At 45.0% G+C, this 17779-nt stretch overlaps 1 protein-coding gene across 3 annotated transcripts in view; it reads left to right on the top strand.

Annotated features, from left to right (window-relative positions):
- Window positions 1-17779, top strand: part of ulk2 (unc-51 like autophagy activating kinase 2) — a 127709-nt gene that overhangs the window by 96972 nt on the left and 12958 nt on the right. For 2 of the 3 annotated variants that reach the window (XM_038814595.1, XM_038814594.1), the window contains 8 exons: window positions 6728-6865; window positions 9925-10070; window positions 11576-11656; window positions 12576-12847; window positions 12952-13148; window positions 15060-15169; window positions 16946-17098; window positions 17485-17693. In XM_038814595.1, coding sequence (XP_038670523.1) covers window positions 6728-6865; window positions 9925-10070; window positions 11576-11656; window positions 12576-12847; window positions 12952-13148; window positions 15060-15169; window positions 16946-17098; window positions 17485-17693 — 1306 coding nt within the window. The remainder of the gene's footprint in view (window positions 1-6727; window positions 6866-9924; window positions 10071-11575; window positions 11657-12575; window positions 12848-12951; window positions 13149-15059; window positions 15170-16945; window positions 17099-17484; window positions 17694-17779) is intronic. The other variant, XM_038814596.1, reaches the window with a different exon arrangement.

Here is a 17779-nt window from a genome sequence, read left to right as displayed (position 1 = left end):
CTGATACGTAGGACAGGAGTAGACATTGAGCCCCTTGAGCCTGCTCTGCCATTCAATAAGGTCATGGCTAGTCACCTACCTCTGCCATCTACCCGCGCTATCCCTAGGTCACCTGGTGTCAGTATCCAGAAATCGATTGATTTCTGTCTTGAACATGTTCAGCGATTGAGCTTCCACAGCCTTCAACACATGAGGATCCCTGTTTTAAAAGGCTTCTTCTTTAACCATTCAGTACGTAAACCTTTTGGTAAATAACTTGCTCTCTTGTCAGTTTGTTCAGCTTAATCAAAACGCTTGTTTTGTTATACACCGCTTGGTATGGTGCATGTAAAAGGTATGAGGACATGACTCTTGTCCTGTGTAATTAATTTATTCTTGGTTGGAATGGTGCAGAGGCATGTGGCCTGGGCCATGTCACTCCGTATTCTCCCCAGATTTATGCTCGGCAGAATACTGCTCTTCTCAGCCAAGGAGTGGTCTCCCGGTAGATTTAAAGAGAGAAGTAATTAAGCTGCATGGATTTACTTTGCCTTCCACTATCACTTTACAGCATACAGAAAGACGTTCCAGTTATTTTCATGCTTGCTAATAGGTGGTATTGCTCATGAATTATCCAACCAATTCATGCCCATCTCTCCTTTCAACGAGAACCACTTAGTGTATAGCTTACTCTTTAACTTGTTTCTCATTTGGGTAAATGTGAAATACTACATGGATGTCAACCATTGATTCTGTTTTCTATTCTCCCTGGCCCCCATTCTCTGGTGCCTGCTTTCGTTCTTGGCGGAGGCTGTAGTTACACGTAGCACGGCTATGCTGCTCTTCATCAGCCAGGTGTCAAAAAAAGTGGAAGAGTTGAGATAATTATGATTGCAACCTTTCTTCCTCCCCCCACCTTGACCGGCTGTATGAATGTTCAGTATTCTGTGAACTTCAAATGTTGGCAGCAAAATTTGAGAAACAGAAAGGATGTAATTTCAACATCATCTGAGAAATCTACTACGCAATTTATGGTGGAGCAAGGGATAGATCCACGACCAACTGAGTTGCTACGGTTCAGATGGTTTAGATAGATAGAGAAATGCAGCACAGAACAGGCCCTTCGGCCCACGATGTTGTGCCGAACTTTTGTCCTAGATTAATCACAGAATTTTGGACACTAAGGGCAATTTTTCATGGCCAATCCACCCAACCTGCACATCTTCGGACTGTGGGAGGAAACCGGAGTACCCGGAAGAAACCCACGCACACACGGGGAGGATGTGCAGACTCCACACAGACAGTCACCCAAGTCGAAATCGAACTTGGGACCCTGGAGCTGTGAAGCAATTGTGCTATCCACAATGCTACCATGCTGCCCTTAAGAAGTTAACCTACACTCCATTATTCTACCCTAATCCACGTACCTATCCAATAGCCGCTTGAAGGTCCCTAACGTTTCCGACTCAACTACTTCCACAGGCAGTGCATTCCATGTCCCCCCTACTCTCTGGGTAAAGAACCTACCTCTGACATGCCCTCTATATCTTCCACCATTTATCTTAAATTTATGTCCCCTTGTAATGGTGTGTTCCACCTGGGGAAAAAGTCTCTGACTGTCTACCCTATCTATTCCCCTGATCATCTTATAAACCTCTATCAAGTCGCCCCTCATTCTTCTCCGTTCTAATGAGAAAAGGCCTAGCACCCTCAACGTTTCCTCGTATGACCTACTTTCCATCCCAGGCAACATCCTGGTAAATCTCCTTTGCACCTTTTCCAAAGCTTCCACATCCTTCCAAAAATGAGGCGACCAGAACTGCACACAGTACTCCAAATGTGGCCTGACCAAGGTTTTGTCCAGCTGCATCATCACCTCACGGCTCTTAAATTCAATCCCTCTGCTAATGAACGCTAGCACACCATAGGCCTTCTTCACAGCTCTATCCACTTGAGTGGCAACTTTCAAAGATCTATGAACATAGACCCCAAGATCTCTCTGCTCCTCCACATTGCCAAGAACCCTACCGTTAACCCTATATTCCGCATTCATATTTGTCCTTCCAAAATGGACAACCTCACACTTGTCAGGGTTAAACTCCATCTGCCACTTCTCAGCCCAGCTCTGCATCCTATCTATGTCTCTTTGAAGCCGACAACAGCCCTCCTCACTATCCACAACTCCACCAATCTTCGTATCATCTGCAAATTTACTGACCCACCCTTCAACTCCCTCATCCAAGTCGTTAATGAAAATCACAAACAGCAGAGGACCCAGATCTGATCCCTGCGGTACGCCACTGATAACTGGGCTCCAGGCTGAATATTTGCCATCCACCACAACTCTCTGTCTTCTATCGGTTAGCCAGTTTGTTATCCAACTGGCCAAATTTCCCACTATCCCATGCCTCCTTACTTTCTGCACAAGCCTACAATGGGGAACCTTATCAAATGCCTTACTAAAATCCATGTACACTACATCCACTGCTTTACCTTCATCCACATGCTTGGTCACCTCCTCAAAGAAGTCAATAAGACTTGTACGGCAAGACCTACCCCTCACAAATCCGTGCTGACCATCCCTAATCAAGCAGTGTCTTTCCAGATGCTCAGAAATCCTATCCCTCAGTATCCTTTCCATTACTTTGCCTACCACCGAAGTAAGACTAACTGGCCTGTAATTCCTAGGGTTATTCCTATTCCCTTTTTTTGAACAGGGGCACGACATTCGCCACTCTCCAATCCTCTGGTACCACCCCTGTTGACAACGAGGACGAAAAGATCATTGCCAACGGCTCTGCAATTTCATTTCTTGCTTCCCATAGAATCCTTGGATATATCCCATCAGGCCCGGGGGACTTGTCTATCCTCAAGTTTTTCAAAACGCGCAACACATCTTCCTTCCTGACAAGTATCTCCTCGAGCTTATCAGTCTGTTTCACACTGTCCTCTCCCAACAATATGGCCCCTCTCGTTTGTAAATACTGAAGAAAAATACTTGTTCAAGACCTCCTATCTCTTCAGACTCTATACACAATCTCCCGCTACTGTCCTTGATCGGACCTACCCTCGCTCTAGTCATTCTCATATTTCTCACATATGTGTAAAAGGCCTTGGGGTTTTCCTTGATCCTACCTGCCAAAGATTTTTCATGCCCTCTCTTAGCTCTCCTAATCCCTTTCTTCAGTTCCCTCCTGGCTATCTTGTATCCCTCCAGCGCCCTGTCTGAACCTTGTTTCTTCAGCCTTACATAAGTCGTCTCCTTCCTCTTAACAAGACATTCAACCTCTCCTGTCAACCATGGTTCCCTCACTCGACCATCTCTTCCCTGACTGACAGGGACATGCATATCAAAGACACGCAGTACCTGTTCCTTGAACAAGTTCCATATTTCACTTGTGTCCTTCCCTGACAGCCTATGTTCCCAACTTCTGCACTTCAATTCTTGTCTGACGGCATTGTATTTACCCTTCCCTCAATTGTAAACCTTGCCCTGTTGCACACACCTATCCCTCTCCATAACTAAAGTGAAAGTCACTACCTCCAAAATGCTCCCCCACGAACAAATCTATCACCTGCCCTGGTTCATTACCAAGTACTAAATCCAATATGGCCTCCCCTCTGATCAGACAATCTACATACTGTGTTAGAAAAGCTTCCTGGACACACTGCACAAACACTACCCCATCCAAACTATTTGATCTAAAGAGTTTCCACTCAATGTTTGGGAAGTTGAAGTCACCCATGACTACTACCCTGTGACTTCTGCGCCTTTCCAAAATCTGTTTCCCAATCTGTTCCTCCACATCTCTGCTGCTATTGGGGGGCCTATAGAAAGCTCCCAACAAGGTGACTGCTCTTTTCCTATTTCTAACTTCAACCCATATTACCTGAGTAGGCAGATCCCCCTCGAACTGCCTTTCTGCAGCTGTTATACTATCTCTAATTAACAATGCCACCCCCCACCTCTTTTACCACCCTCCCTAATCTTGTTGAAACACCTATAACCAGGGACCTCTAACAACCATTTCTGCCCCTCTTCTATCCAAGTTTCCGTGATGGCCACCACATCGTAGTCCCAAGTACCGATCCATGCCTTAAGTTCACCCACCTTATTCCTGATGCTTCTTGCATTAAAGTATACACACTTCAACCCATCTCCTTGCCTGCAAGTACTCTCCTTTGTCAGTGTTACCTTCCCCACTGCATCACTACGTGCTTTGGCGGGCTGAATATCGGTTTCCTTAGTTGCTGGACTACAAATCCGGTCCCCATTCCCCTGCCAAATTAGTTTAAACCCTCCCGAAGAGTACTAGAAAACCTCTCCCTCCCCCCCCCCCCAGGATATTGGTGCTCCTCTGGTTCAGATGCAACCCGTCCTACTTGTACAGGTCCCACCTTCCCCAGAATGCGCTCCAATTATCCAAATACCTGAAGCCCTCCCTCCTACACCATTCCTGCAGCCACGTGTTCAACTGCACTCTCTCTCCCTATTCCTAGCCTCGCTATCACGTGGCACCGGCAACAAACCAGAGATGACAACTCTGTCTGTCCTGGCCTTTAACTTCCAGCCTAACTCCCTAAACTTGTTTATTACCTCCACACCCTTTTTCCTACCTATGTCGTTGGTACCAATGTGCACCACGACTTCTGGCTGCTCACCCTCCCCCTTCAGGATCCTGAAGACACAATCCGAGACATCCCTGGCACCCGGGAGGCAACATACCTTTCGGGAGTCTCGCTCGCGACCACAGAATCTCCTATCTATTCCCCTAACCATTGAATCTCCTATCACTATTGCTTTTCTATGCCTCCCCCTTCCCTTCTGAGCCCCAGAGCCAGACTCAGTGCCAGAGACCTGGCCGCTGGGGCCTTCCCCCGGTAGGTCATCCCCCCCCCCCCCCCCAACAGCATCCAAAACGGTATACTTGTTTTGAAGGGGAACGGCCACGAGGGTTCCCTGCACTGTCTGCCTGTTAGTTTTCTTTCCCCTGACTGTAACCCAGCTACTCTTGTCCAGTACCTTGGGTGTGGCTACCTCCCTGTAACTCTTCTCGATAACCCCCTCTGCCTCCCGGATGATCCGAAGTTCATCCAGCTCCAGTTCCTTAACACGGTCTCTGAGGAGCTGGAGTTGGGTGCACTTCCCGCAGGTATAGTCAGTGGGGACACCAGTGGTATCCCTCACCACCCACATCCTACAGGAGGAGCATGCAACTGCCCTAGCCTCCATCCCCTCTTACTTTACAGAATTAGCTGCCTCGTGGACCAACTGGACCTCCGCCCTCCGACTCTGCTTCCAGTCAGCTGTACTCTAAACTCCTGGCTCCCTTCACGCTCTTTGATAAATATAGGAAATGAAATGTAAGGAGCACTGTACTCCCTCCTCACCTAACTCCCTCAATCACCAAACTGTCACTGTAGCACTCAAATGCAACAAGCTCAGCACTCCCTCAATCACCAAACTCTCACTGTAGCACTCAAATGCAACAAGCTCAGCACTCCCTCAGTCACCAAACTCTCACTGTAGCACTCAAATGCAACAAGCTCAGCACTCAGTGCAAACAAAGTCTGCACTGTAACTAGCTCCTATTTATACTGTGATTCTAGCCTCTGAAAACTGGCCTAATCCAATTAACTAATTAACAAGCTCCAGCTGCAAGTAAGTACAAGTAGAACCTTGTTTAAAGCTGATTCAAAATTCACCTCCTTATAGACCAAACAGCAACTTTTAAGTTAATTAACTAAATAAAAGAAATACTAGACTTTAAATTAAAATGAACCCTTATACTCCCTCAGTCACCAAACTCTCACTGTAGCACTCAAATGCAACAAGTTCAGCACTCGTGCAAACCTAGAATGATCTGAAGCAATCATTAATCATTTGCACTCTGCGTATGCAAATAATCTCGTCAGGTCTTTGTTTGGCTAGGGAAGGGTTAACTTGAGCAACTTTTTTTTTGCGTTGAGCAACGTTCTTTTGGCTGCAGCTAGTGTTTTCATTAAGTCCTTGAAAAGTTAATTGAGAAGGAGATCTCCATGCCAAGCAGAAGGCAAATGAGGTAGCAGGGGTATTTTTGCAGACGTCATTAAGTTAAACTGAATATGAGGAACAGAACGTCAACATTCAGTCTGCGACCTGTTTGTCAACATAAGCTGCTGCCTTTCAGAAATACCCCTGCTGCAAACCGTATTTACCTTGAACTGTGTTACTGGCTTCAGTTTTCTTTTATCTTTATGACTTAGTTCCGTTATGATGTTGATCGTCAACCTTTTTATTCTGTTACACCGTTTGGTACTGCCTTGGAACACCGCGTTCCCAGTGACATTCCCTGTATTTGTTTTCTTGGAACTTCGAGGGTTTATGTAATCTGATGCAGCTGGCTGGGGGAAGAGAAAAGGCAGAGTTGTGTCAATGTTTTTTTTCCAGATTTAGGGCAGAGCTTCCTATCTAGTTGACGCCCACCACTTTCATTAAAGTTGGACCTCATGACTTGGATTGCCCAGACAAAGTTGAAAGGAAGTTCATGGAGGTTTTGTGCAATCGGTTGTCATACTTAAAACGGGGCATTGTTTACAAGAGAGAACCCTAGCTGTTGCTCACTCCTGCTAGCCAGGCGGGTATCGCATAGCAGCTGCTCAAGATATTTTTAAATACCTCCTATTTTAATAGCCAGATAATGGTGCAGATACGTCGAGGAGCTGTAACTCCTGCCTCATGGCCAGCTGTTGTGTGTTTTGACTTCAGGCAGTGTCCACCTCCAGTGTCTCCCCGGACTGAGTCAGCTCCGATTCCAGTCCCTACACAGATTCGAAACTACCAGCGGATTGAGCAGAACCTACATGTCACTTCCAGCCATAACACTAATCCCTATGGATCACCCAGGTACGTTATTTATTTGTATTCTGTGTGCTTTAGTATGCAATGCTACTATGCTTGTAAGAATTTTAACTGTTTAAAGAATATGACCACATTTTCACAATGGTGTGATATCTTATTTTCCAAATTTCTTATCAGTAATTTAAAAAATTTCTAGATTTCCACCAACCTTGTACCAGACGCAGTGCTGCAGGTGTCATTTTCAATGCTGCCTCTATTATGATGTGGGTGCGGTGTAAGAAAAGTAACCGTATTTTATTCTTCTCAATCAGTTTCTGTCCTAGCATCCTTAAAAATCTTTTGTCATGATTTGATACTCTTGGCAAATTTCAGTCAGGTGGAGAAGGTTTGCCAGCTATTTTCAGTCCTAGTTTCAAGACGAGGCGCGGGTATAAGATTCTCTAAATGTTAACGCTTTATTTCATTTGATGGGCTGTTTGCTGATGCGTCGACTGATGCTGGATCATAAATGAAAGAGTCCAATATGCAGCAGAATGCTTGGGTTAAGCGAATGCTCCTGTAGCCGGAGAGAGATTTTTGCATTCATTTGCACTAGAGAATCTGTGTAATGTTTGGTGCCTTTTGTTTTTGTGTCGGTGTAACTGGGGACAAGAATTTGAAACTGATGCACAGATTTTTGTAATATGGGGAAATGCGGAACTCTGCTCTTGGTCCTTTTTTGTGTTCTTGCTGGTCCTGATGTTGAGTTGAAACTGCGTTAGTGTTGAAGCTCCTTATCTAGAGCTTGTGCTATCAACTGAAAAAGCCGAATGAATGGGAGATCTTCGGGTAACAGTCTGGAAATGAGGCACGGGTGTGAATTTGCCGAAAGCAGACAAGATTTCAAGCCAGAAGTAAGTGGATGGGAGGCAGGGCAGGTGATAGCACTGATGAACTATTTTGTAACATTTTTGTCTTTTTCTGAAAGGGACAGAGAAACTTACATAGAAAATAGAAGTAGTAGGATGAGGCGATTCAGCCCTCCAAGTCTGTTCCATCATTCATTATGATCATGGCTGATCATCAAATTCAATTCCCTGAACCTGCCACTTTCTCCCCCCCCCCCTCCATATCCCTTTAGCCTCAAGAGCTACATCTAATGCCTTCTTGAAATATCACAACATTTTGGCCGCCATCCGAGTGATCGCTTGCCATTGCGGAGCTCGGAGTCGAGCACTTGTTTCGGGAGTCTTGTGTCAGGCAATGTGGCCTGCCCGTTGCAGCTGGTTGAGTGTGACCAGTGCCTCGATACTGGGGACATTGGCCTGGGAGGGGACGCTCACATTGGTACGCCTATCTTGCCAGTGGATTTTGATTTTGCAGAGGCGATATTGGTGATACCACTCCAGGGATTTGAGGGATCTCTGTCCATTGTCCATGTTTCTGATGCAAAGAGGAAGGCGAGGGCATGGCTGCTCTGTCGAACATGATCTTGGTACTGAGTTTGAGGTGTTCCTCAGGAGTCCGAAGATTGCACTGGCGCATTATGCTGGATTTTGTCATCAATGTCTGCTCGCACTGAGAGAAGGCTCCCTGATTCACATTGTCCAAGGGCTCATCATGGATCTTGATGGCCGTGGGGCATTTTTGCGTGGCTGTAGCGGTTGGTAGTGAATCTTTGTTTTCCAGCTGTTTAGTCGGAGGCCCATTCTCTCATATGCCTCTGAATGTGTCGACGGTGGTTTGTAGCTCGGCCTCTGCGCACGCACCAGTGTCATTGCGTACTGCAGTTTGATGAATGAAGTTGAGATGGTCTTGGTTCTGTCATGGAAGCTTGGGGAGATTGAACAGTTTCCTGCTTATCAGCTTCAGGGTGGCGGGCTGGAGTGTTGCTGCGAGGAAGATGGCGAAGAGCATTGGTGCGATGACGCAGCCCTGTTTGACCCCAATTTGCGCACGTACTGGTGTGGTGGTTCCGTTGGTGAGGATCACGGATTTCTGTGGGCAGCCAAATTTGAGGAGGATGCTCCACCACGTGGGGCAGGATTGTATCCACGAGTCAACATTGTGGGAAAAGTCACTCCTACACCCAGCAACAGAAAACCTTAAAGATTAGAAAGGCCTTAACAATGGAGCTTGTATGTTATGCCACCTGGAGGACGGTCTCATGGGTGATTTGTTTTATAAAATCACAAGTCCAAACTAGAACCAATCCACAATCTGCTAAAACGTGTGATGAAAATAGAACAAGTCATCTGTTATCATTAATTAGTGAGGACATAATTGCAAGGAAAGACTTCCTTAAATAAAAGAGTGCGAAACATGTGGCGTAAGTGGTGGGATAAAAAGTATTATTTGATGTTGAGTAGGAGTTGAGCGAGGTTTTTTAACAGCAAAACAGGATTCAGAGTTGTTAGAGTTGCACCAAAGGAACACTTGGACAGGTGGGTTAGATAGTCTTCTCCACTCTCCAGGAAGTTATTGCATCTGTCTTGTAATGGCAGTGAACTCAGTGCTCCATAGCTATGATGTAGAAAATTAGCCCAGACTTCCATTGCTCTCCAGTATTTCTTGCTATAAACTGTAATTCTGCAAACAACAAGGAAGGACTGTGATGTTGATGCGTAATGTCTGAACTCGCGCTCAAAGAGCAGGCAGCCTAATGAGATACCCGTGGGCTTTGATCATGTGTGGAATACTGCCTTAGGAATAGTTACTACCTTTAAAATTCCCACCCATTTTTAAATCCCTGCGTGGTCTTGCTACTCCCTATGTCTGTACCCTCTTCCAACTTTTTGAAATTTCTGCGCTGCTCCTACTCTAGCCTCTTGCACATCCCTGATTTTAATTTCTCTGCCATTGGTGACCATGTGTTCAGCTGTCTAGGCCCTAAGCTCCGGAGCTTTCCCCCCTAAACCCCTCTACTTTTCTTCCCCCCTTTAAGATGCTTCTTAAAACCTACCTCCGGCCATGCTTTTGGCCAGCTATCCTAATATCTCCTTGTGGAACTCGGTGCTGAGTTCTGTTTTATTGCACTCTTCTGAAGCCCCTTGTGAGTTTTAACGGCAGGTGCGATATAAATGCAAGTTGTTCTGTGCCCATTGTTTCTTTTGTGAACTTTTCAGATCTGGAATGGTGAAGAGATCGAACACGAGCCCAGTAGGTTTTGTGAAGCCAGCATCTGGGTCGCCAGTTGCAGCAGATGCACCACAAAATCCAGGCCGCAGACTCTCCACTGGATCCTCCCGGCCTTACTCTCCTTCACCTCTAGGTATGCAAATGGAATTAATTCATAGTTTTCCCCCAGTTTTTTTTGCATATAAATTGCAGCACAAATTGCATGAAAGGCAACACTTGCTCTGCATTAGCACCTCCCATCGCGAATCATTGAACTAGGAGTAATCTTTTCTGCTCCTCAATCCTGTTTGACCTTCTTTTCGATAATGATGGAGCTGTACCTCAAATGAACTGGCCTGCCTTTGCTCCATCTCCCTCGATAGCATTACCTCACAAAAATCTGTTGATCTTGGTCTTCAAGGTTTCAGTCGACTCAGTTTTGACAGCCTCTCGGGTAACGGTTTAGTTGCGCGAGGAAGTGCTTTGCGATTTCTCAAACGTGATCTATCCATCACAAATCCATGCTGATTCTCTTTGATCAAGTGATTCCTGTTCAAGTTCTCAGTCATTGCCTATGATCAATTCCAGTGACTTCAATGCACCAGTTTAAATTAACATTTGTAGTTGTCTGGTTCTGCTGAAGTAATTAATGACATTTGAAATTTTCCAGTCTTAAGAGCATAAGAAATAGAAGAAGACCGAAGGCCCCTTGAGCCTCCTCCACTATTCGATGGTGATCTTTGACCTTACTCCACTTTCCTGCCAGCTTCTCCCATCCCTTCATTCCTTGAGAGGCTAAAAATGTGTCTGTCACAGCCTTTAAAGCACTCAACAATGCAGCATCCGCATATCTCTGGAGGAGCCCCCCTTCCCCCTTTTAAGGGAGAAATTTCCTTTCATCTCAGTCTGAAATGTTTGGCCTCTGTGTCCTGGTGTTCCAGATTTCCCAGCCAAGGGAAACAATCTTCTGTCTACCCTGTTGATTCCCTTCAAAATCTTATGCCTTTCAATTAAATTAACTTTAATACTTCGAAAATACACAGTGTGGGCCCAATTTAGTCCGCCTCTCACAAGGCAGACCCCTTATTGCAGGAACGAGCCTCGTGAACCTTTACTGTGCTGCGTCCATTATATTTCTCCTGAAATGTGGAGACCAAAACTGCACACAGCATTCCAGGTGTCATCTCACCGAAGCACTGTACATACAATTGTAGCATGGCAGAAGTGTTGAAATTTGGGAGTTTTGATTATCACAATTTCAGCACATTTCTTTTAATACCATGGGATGGAAACAGACAGGTATTGGAGATGTCCCATTTTCTCCGTTGCCATTTAAAATTGAACTATAAGTCCATTAAATTTGGCTCCTTGACTTATTAGAAAATTTTCTTTTTATCGGTGATATTTTGTCGTTTTCTTCATTGTGAAAATGATACAAAGTACCAAAATAACAAGTCCACCATTTTTTATGTTTTCCGTTATAGTATTGCTTTCATAAGTCTCTATTTTATCCACGTTTATCATTGGCGATATATTTATGAAAGCTTTTGCTGTTAGTTTTCACAAGTAAACTTGGTGGAACTGCAGTGATGGTAAAATGAATTAATTGACTTTGAATTTGTCTGGCAACAAATTACCAACTATTTCATGTTTCTGCAGTTGGGACTATCCCCGAACAACTTGGTCATTGCTGCTGTGGTTTGCCTCAGGGCCACGAGTCAAGGTCCAGGACCCCATCAGGTAAGCATTATAGAGAGCAGGAGCCAAAGTCTCACATACCTATTGTCCCAGGGAGTTATCAAGTAAAAAGGATATTGAAGCAAGTTTTTGTCCCCATGTGTTGCTGACTACTTGCTTTAGGGATGAAATTCAAAAACGAGATGGAAGTGGGAGGTCCTGAATTTTTACAGACGAGATGCAAAGCCAGAGTGCAGCACGACAAGTTTATATAGGCAAAGCTTATTATAAACCATCGGGGAAATGTGACAAAATGTAACTGAAAGTAGTTCAGTATAAAGGCAGATAAGGCAAATATCTGCGCACACTTCCTTTGATTTCCATTATAAATTTCAATTACATTCAGCTGTTTTGGTTGCGGGGGAATTCCTTCCTTCAGATTCTCCACCTCTCTCACCTCCTGTATTATAATTACAATAATAATCTTTATTGTCACAAGTAGGCTGACATTAACAATGTAATGAAGTTACTGTGAAAATCCCCCAGTCGCCACACTCCGACACCTGCTGGGTACATGGAGGGAGAATTCAGAATTTCCAATTCATCTAACAGCACGTCTTTCGGGACTTGTGGGAGGAATCCGGAGCACCCGGAGGAAACCCACGCAGACACGGGGAGAACGTGCAGACTCCACACACACAAGAATTCCCAAGCCGGGAATCGAACCTGGGACCCTGGCGCTGTGAAGCAACAGTGCGAGATGGGCTGAATGGTTTACTGCTATGTTCATACATTCTTACCTGATTTCCTAATATTTCCATATATAGCTCAGTGTAAAATTTTGACTAATGATTATGAATTCCTTTGGATTCAAAGGAAGGAATTGGTTTGAAGTTTTTCCAATGCTTTGTCAATAAAATTTGTGTTGATATTTCGTTCCCTCAATGTTTTGAGACTAACGCCAGAATATTACTGTTTCCAGGTTCACCTTCTCCTCAGTCTCACTTATTGGGTGCCAGACTCCAGAGTGCCCCAACTCTTACCGACATCTACCAGAGCAAGCAGAAACTACGCAAGCAGCACTCTGATCCAGTCTGTCCTCCATCAGCAGGATATGGGTGTAGCCATTCTCCACAGCCTAGCAGACCAGTCAGCCTTGGAACTTCCCCCACAAAGCACATGGGAACATCTCCACGGAGTTCCGACTGGCTGCATAAAACTCCGTTGCCCACCATCATTGGATCACCAACAAAGGTATGCAAATATGTGGTGATAATACTAGTTCCATAGAATAGAAATATTCCTGGACTTATTGCTCTTCATATGAATTAAAGTTTGGTATGTTTGTGTTACCATAGACCAGTGCTCCTCTCAAGCTGCCTAAAACACAAGCATCTTCCAATCTGCTTGCCTTGGCTGTGCAGCAAGGGCTAACCGAGAGTCCACCAATGCAGTCCAAAGCCATGATGGACGCGAGGGAATTCTGCACCTATCATTATCCGCAAACAAATGCCAAGTGTGCAGCTTCTGAGGAGAATAAAACTACTTTTGGCAGGTACCATTTACTTTGTTCTTTGATATATCTGCGATCCGGAATAGTACTTGACTTGTATTGTATTAACAAAAATGGATATGTTTCCTGTGCAAAAAGATAAGTTGCTTTGAGCGACTGGCTGTTGGCTGGGATCATTTGCATTTCTTGTTAGCACAGATCCGAGTGAGCTTTCTATCTGGGCTGATGGGCGCACGGTGCGCAGTGGTTAGCACTGCTGCCTCATGGTGCCGAAGACCCGGCCCCGGTCACCGTCCATGTGGGGTTTGTGCATTCTCCCCGTGTTTGCATGGACCTCAACCCCCACAACCCAATAGATGTGCCGGGTAGGTGGATTGGCCACGTTAAATTGCCCCTGAACTGAGGGGAGGGGGGGGGGGGGGGAAGAATTGGGTACTCTAAAATTTAATAAAATAAATAATGTTTGGGATGGGCTATATCTAACTGAAGAGTGCATAATGGCAATATAGCTACCACATGGCATTGCTGTATCCTTCACTTTAATTATGGTATCAGCCTTGGCATAGAGCTCACACTCCTGATTCCAAATTCAAAGACAACACTGAGGGAGTGCTGCACTCCGAAAGGTGACAGCTTTCAGATGAGTTGTAAACCTGAGGCTGTATCTGCTCTTGGGTCAATGTCAACAAACCCATGGCATAATTCAAGCAAGAGCGAAGGAATTCTGCCCGGTCCATGTGGGGTTTGTGCATTCTCCCCGTGTTTGCATGGACCTCAACCCCCACAACCCAATAGATGTGCCGGGTAGGTGGATTGGCCACGTTAAATTGCCCCTGAACTGAGGGGAGGGTGGGGGGGGAAGAATTGGGTACTCTAAAATTTAATAAAATAAATAATGTTTGGGATGGGCTATATCTAACTGAAGAGTGCATAATGGCAATATAGCTACCACATGGCATTGCTGTATCCTTCACTTTAATTATGGTATCAGCCTTGGCATAGAGCTCACACTCCTGATTCCAAATTCAAAGACAACACTGAGGGAGTGCTGCACTCCGAAAGGTGACAGCTTTCAGATGAGTTGTAAACCTGAGGCTGTATCTGCTCTTGGGTCAATGTCAACAAACCCATGGCATAATTCAAGCAAGAGCGAAGGAATTCTGCCCGGTCCATGTGGGGTTTGTGCATTCTCCCCGTGTTTGCATGGACCTCAACCCCCACAACCCAATAGATGTGCCGGGTAGGTGGATTGGCCACGTTAAATTGCCCCTGAACTGAGGGGAGGGTGGGGGGGGAAGAATTGGGTACTCTAAAATTTAATAAAATAAATAATGTTTGGGATGGGCTATATCTAACTGAAGAGTGCATAATGGCAATATAGCTACCACATGGCATTGCTGTATCCTTCACTTTAATTATAGTATCAGCCTTGGCATAGAGCTCACACTCCTGATTCCAAATTCAAAGACAACACTGAGGGAGTGCTGCACTCCGAAAGGTGACAGCTTTCAGATGAGTTGTAAACCTGAGGCTGTATCTGCTCTTGGGTCAATGTCAACAAACCCATGGCATAATTCAAGCAAGAGCGAAGGAATTCTGCCCGGTGACCTGGGCAATGTTTATCCTTCAACCACCATCAGTAAAACAGTGCATCTTGTCGTATGACTGCTTGTGGAACTTTGCTGTGCGTAGATTGACTTCCAAATTACCATTTCCTACGTTACAGTCATGCTTCATTGTCTGGAAAGCACTTTGGGACATTGAGGTTGTGAAAGGTGCTATACAAATGCAAGATTTTCCTTTCTGTAAAATGTACAAAAAGAAACACTATTTTGACGTGTATGCATTTGTAATGGCTTTGGTAACTATATATATATATATATATATATATATATTTTTTTTTTTTAAAGACCGTTGTTATGCATACTAAATAAGTTTTAAATCTTTTTATAGATCTGTAAGTACAGGAAAGTTATCAGATCAGGTGATAAAGACCACGTTTGGAGGACAGACCTATCAAGGGAGCACAGATAGTCTCAATGCTGAACGGCCAATGGACACAGGTAAAGGAAATTGCTGGTTGCATGTCAATATCATTATGAGGACATCTCTTCAGTTCTGTTCACATGCTAATTACTTCTATTTTGTATTTGGCACCCAGTATCCATTTTATTATACTGTATCTGCTCTACTGAAAACTAGATCAAAACCGACACAAAAGCTTTGCCATCAATTTTCTCATTTGTTTTTAAGCCCTTTTCATCTCTGTATGCGTGGCAACATTCTCCATGTAAAGGGCAACCGAGTGGCCATTTCCATTTTCCCAATGATGCCACCCTGGAACTGCCTGTTCAAACCTTGGATTCGCTTTTCTCCATTTTTCTGCTGCCGGTTTTTCAAAGATTAAATGAAAAAAACGGGTGGGATTTAACTAAATGAGAACAAGTCCCATAGCGAGCACGTTTAGCCGTGTGTTTCACAGCACTCGCAGTGCCGAGAAACGCAAGGCTATAAAACGTGACCCGCGTCTGATAAGGGCCCTCAATGGGAAACGCGTGACAGAGATCGCACACAGCCTGTTTTGTACACAGGAGCTCCGCTCGCTGGAACATTGCAGCAAGAGATCAGGACACCGTTTTTAAATGGCATCCCGAAACAATCCTCGGCCCCAACGCACAATGCACTCGATCGAAAAAATGCCAGCTTGTTACCCTGGCAGTGCCAGGGCACCACCTTGCCCAAAGGGCATGCTCCTGGGGGCCCCAATCCCCTCCAAAATGCCATTCCTTCTGGTCCCCATTTGTGGTGACCAGTGCTGAATGGCGCATGCCTGAGGTCTCCGAGGCGAGGGAGATTGATTCCATGTCTCGGGTAACTCAGGAATCTGTACATTTCAGTGAGGCTAGCTGTCCCGCTTTAATATGCAGATTTGCTGAAAAGTGATTTCGCCCACAATGGGCAGGATTCACATTGCAACGTCTTGAGAGATTGATTTAGACTTCACGAGGCATTGTGAGCCAGGTAAATCTCGGGAGCGGTGTCTCTCGGCTTTTATCAGCCACGTTGCACCGCGGAGCGCTGCTTTTCCGTGGCCATTAAACCGTACCTGTTGTGTTGGTGGCGAGCTAACTGGAGATGCTGGCCGAGAACATCTTCAGGCTCAGCTGTGGTTTCGCACCCACAGTAATTTGCCAGTGAGGATTCTCTGTCCAGTCTCACAAATAGGTGTAAGGATGACAAATGAGCAAGATAATGGAGGAGTGAAGACCTCCCAGTACAAGTTAACTCCTGATGGAGAGGAAGGCAGTGAGACAAAGTAAGAGATGGAGGAGTAAAAACATTTCTACATTCTGAATTGAATTAGTTAAACCTGTATTATTGCATTTATCTGATGCTCAGAATGACAGTATTCGACCTCCACTTTGTATTCTGATGAATGCTCCCAGCACCAGTGTATGAATTTAATCCAGAAGGAAAGGGCATTGTGAAGGCAGTATTCCATGACTGAGGTGCACTGCAGCAGCTTCATTGAAATGGGTTTTCTTTTCCTCCTTCCACGATGTCTTGCCTCTGATTGTCACCTCTCCCTGATGGCCTAGCTGTGGGAAAGGGTTGAGATGCACTTGCCCCCTACCATTATACAGCACACCACAGCAGTGCGAGCACGCTGCTCAAAACCCGCCAGCTCATATATTTTAATTTAGTACAGAGTTGAAATAGTGCATAAAGTGTTCGCAAATTCTGTGGTTTTTGTCTGTCCTATTGAGGTGCTGTTTTGCAGTCTGCACATTTTGCACTATTTCTTCCTGTTTGCATGATTTATTTTTCTTTCTGCCCAGCTCCAGCAGGTGCTTCTGGTTTGACAGTGGGTTCCCCTGCCATGGTGATAGGAGTGAGCCCAAGGCCTGTGGTGTTCACTGTAGGTTCACCACCAAGTAGTGTCACCCCTCCCTATAGCAGTCACATGGTCACCAGAACAAGGACAATGTCAGGTAAGACTTGACTGCTGACGAAATTAAAATTATATATGACTTTAGTCGGCCTGTAGCCTTCGCATTGAGTCACAGGTTACTTGGGGAAGGTGGTCAGCTGGTTTGGGGGAAGGAGAGTTAACTTCAAAGTTGTGGTTATCCATGAGACATTACCCAAAGCGGTTTATTGATTCTTATTTCATGCCATCAACACTATCACAATGCAAATTGAAAAATGGTTCTGATTTTATGATGTATTTTAAAACAACATTAATGCAGCAGAATAATTTTTTTTTTTAACTAATTTAAGGACCTGAAATTCTCCTTATTTTGGAGGTTACATAATTTTGTAACAGTTATGATTCCAGCTATTCCATCACCATGAGTAAATGCCTTTTTCTTTACAGTTGGCTCAAACAGCCCTCTCGGATCTCTCTGCTCTAATAGTGGACGGATTTGCATGGGATCTCCGCCAGGTGCTTACATGGGCACCTCGCCTCCTGGAGCAGAGGGCCCTTCAAGTTTGAAGTACATGACCTTTGGTACCTCGCCTCCCAGCTTAGAAGGATTTATCACATTTGAAGCTCCTGAACTGCCAGAAGAGACATTAATGGAGGTGAGTTCTCGTAACGGTTTGAATCAACATAGAAAATAGAAGCAGGAGGGGGCCATTCGGCCCTTCGAGCCCGCTCCGCCATTCAT

The sequence above is a fragment of the Scyliorhinus canicula genome, chromosome 12 (genome assembly GCF_902713615.1).
Source record: "Scyliorhinus canicula chromosome 12, sScyCan1.1, whole genome shotgun sequence".
In the NCBI taxonomy this organism is placed as follows: domain Eukaryota; kingdom Metazoa; phylum Chordata; class Chondrichthyes; order Carcharhiniformes; family Scyliorhinidae; genus Scyliorhinus; species Scyliorhinus canicula.
The sequence above is the reverse complement of the archived record's forward strand: the minus strand, read 5'-3'. Positions and strand labels throughout refer to the sequence as shown.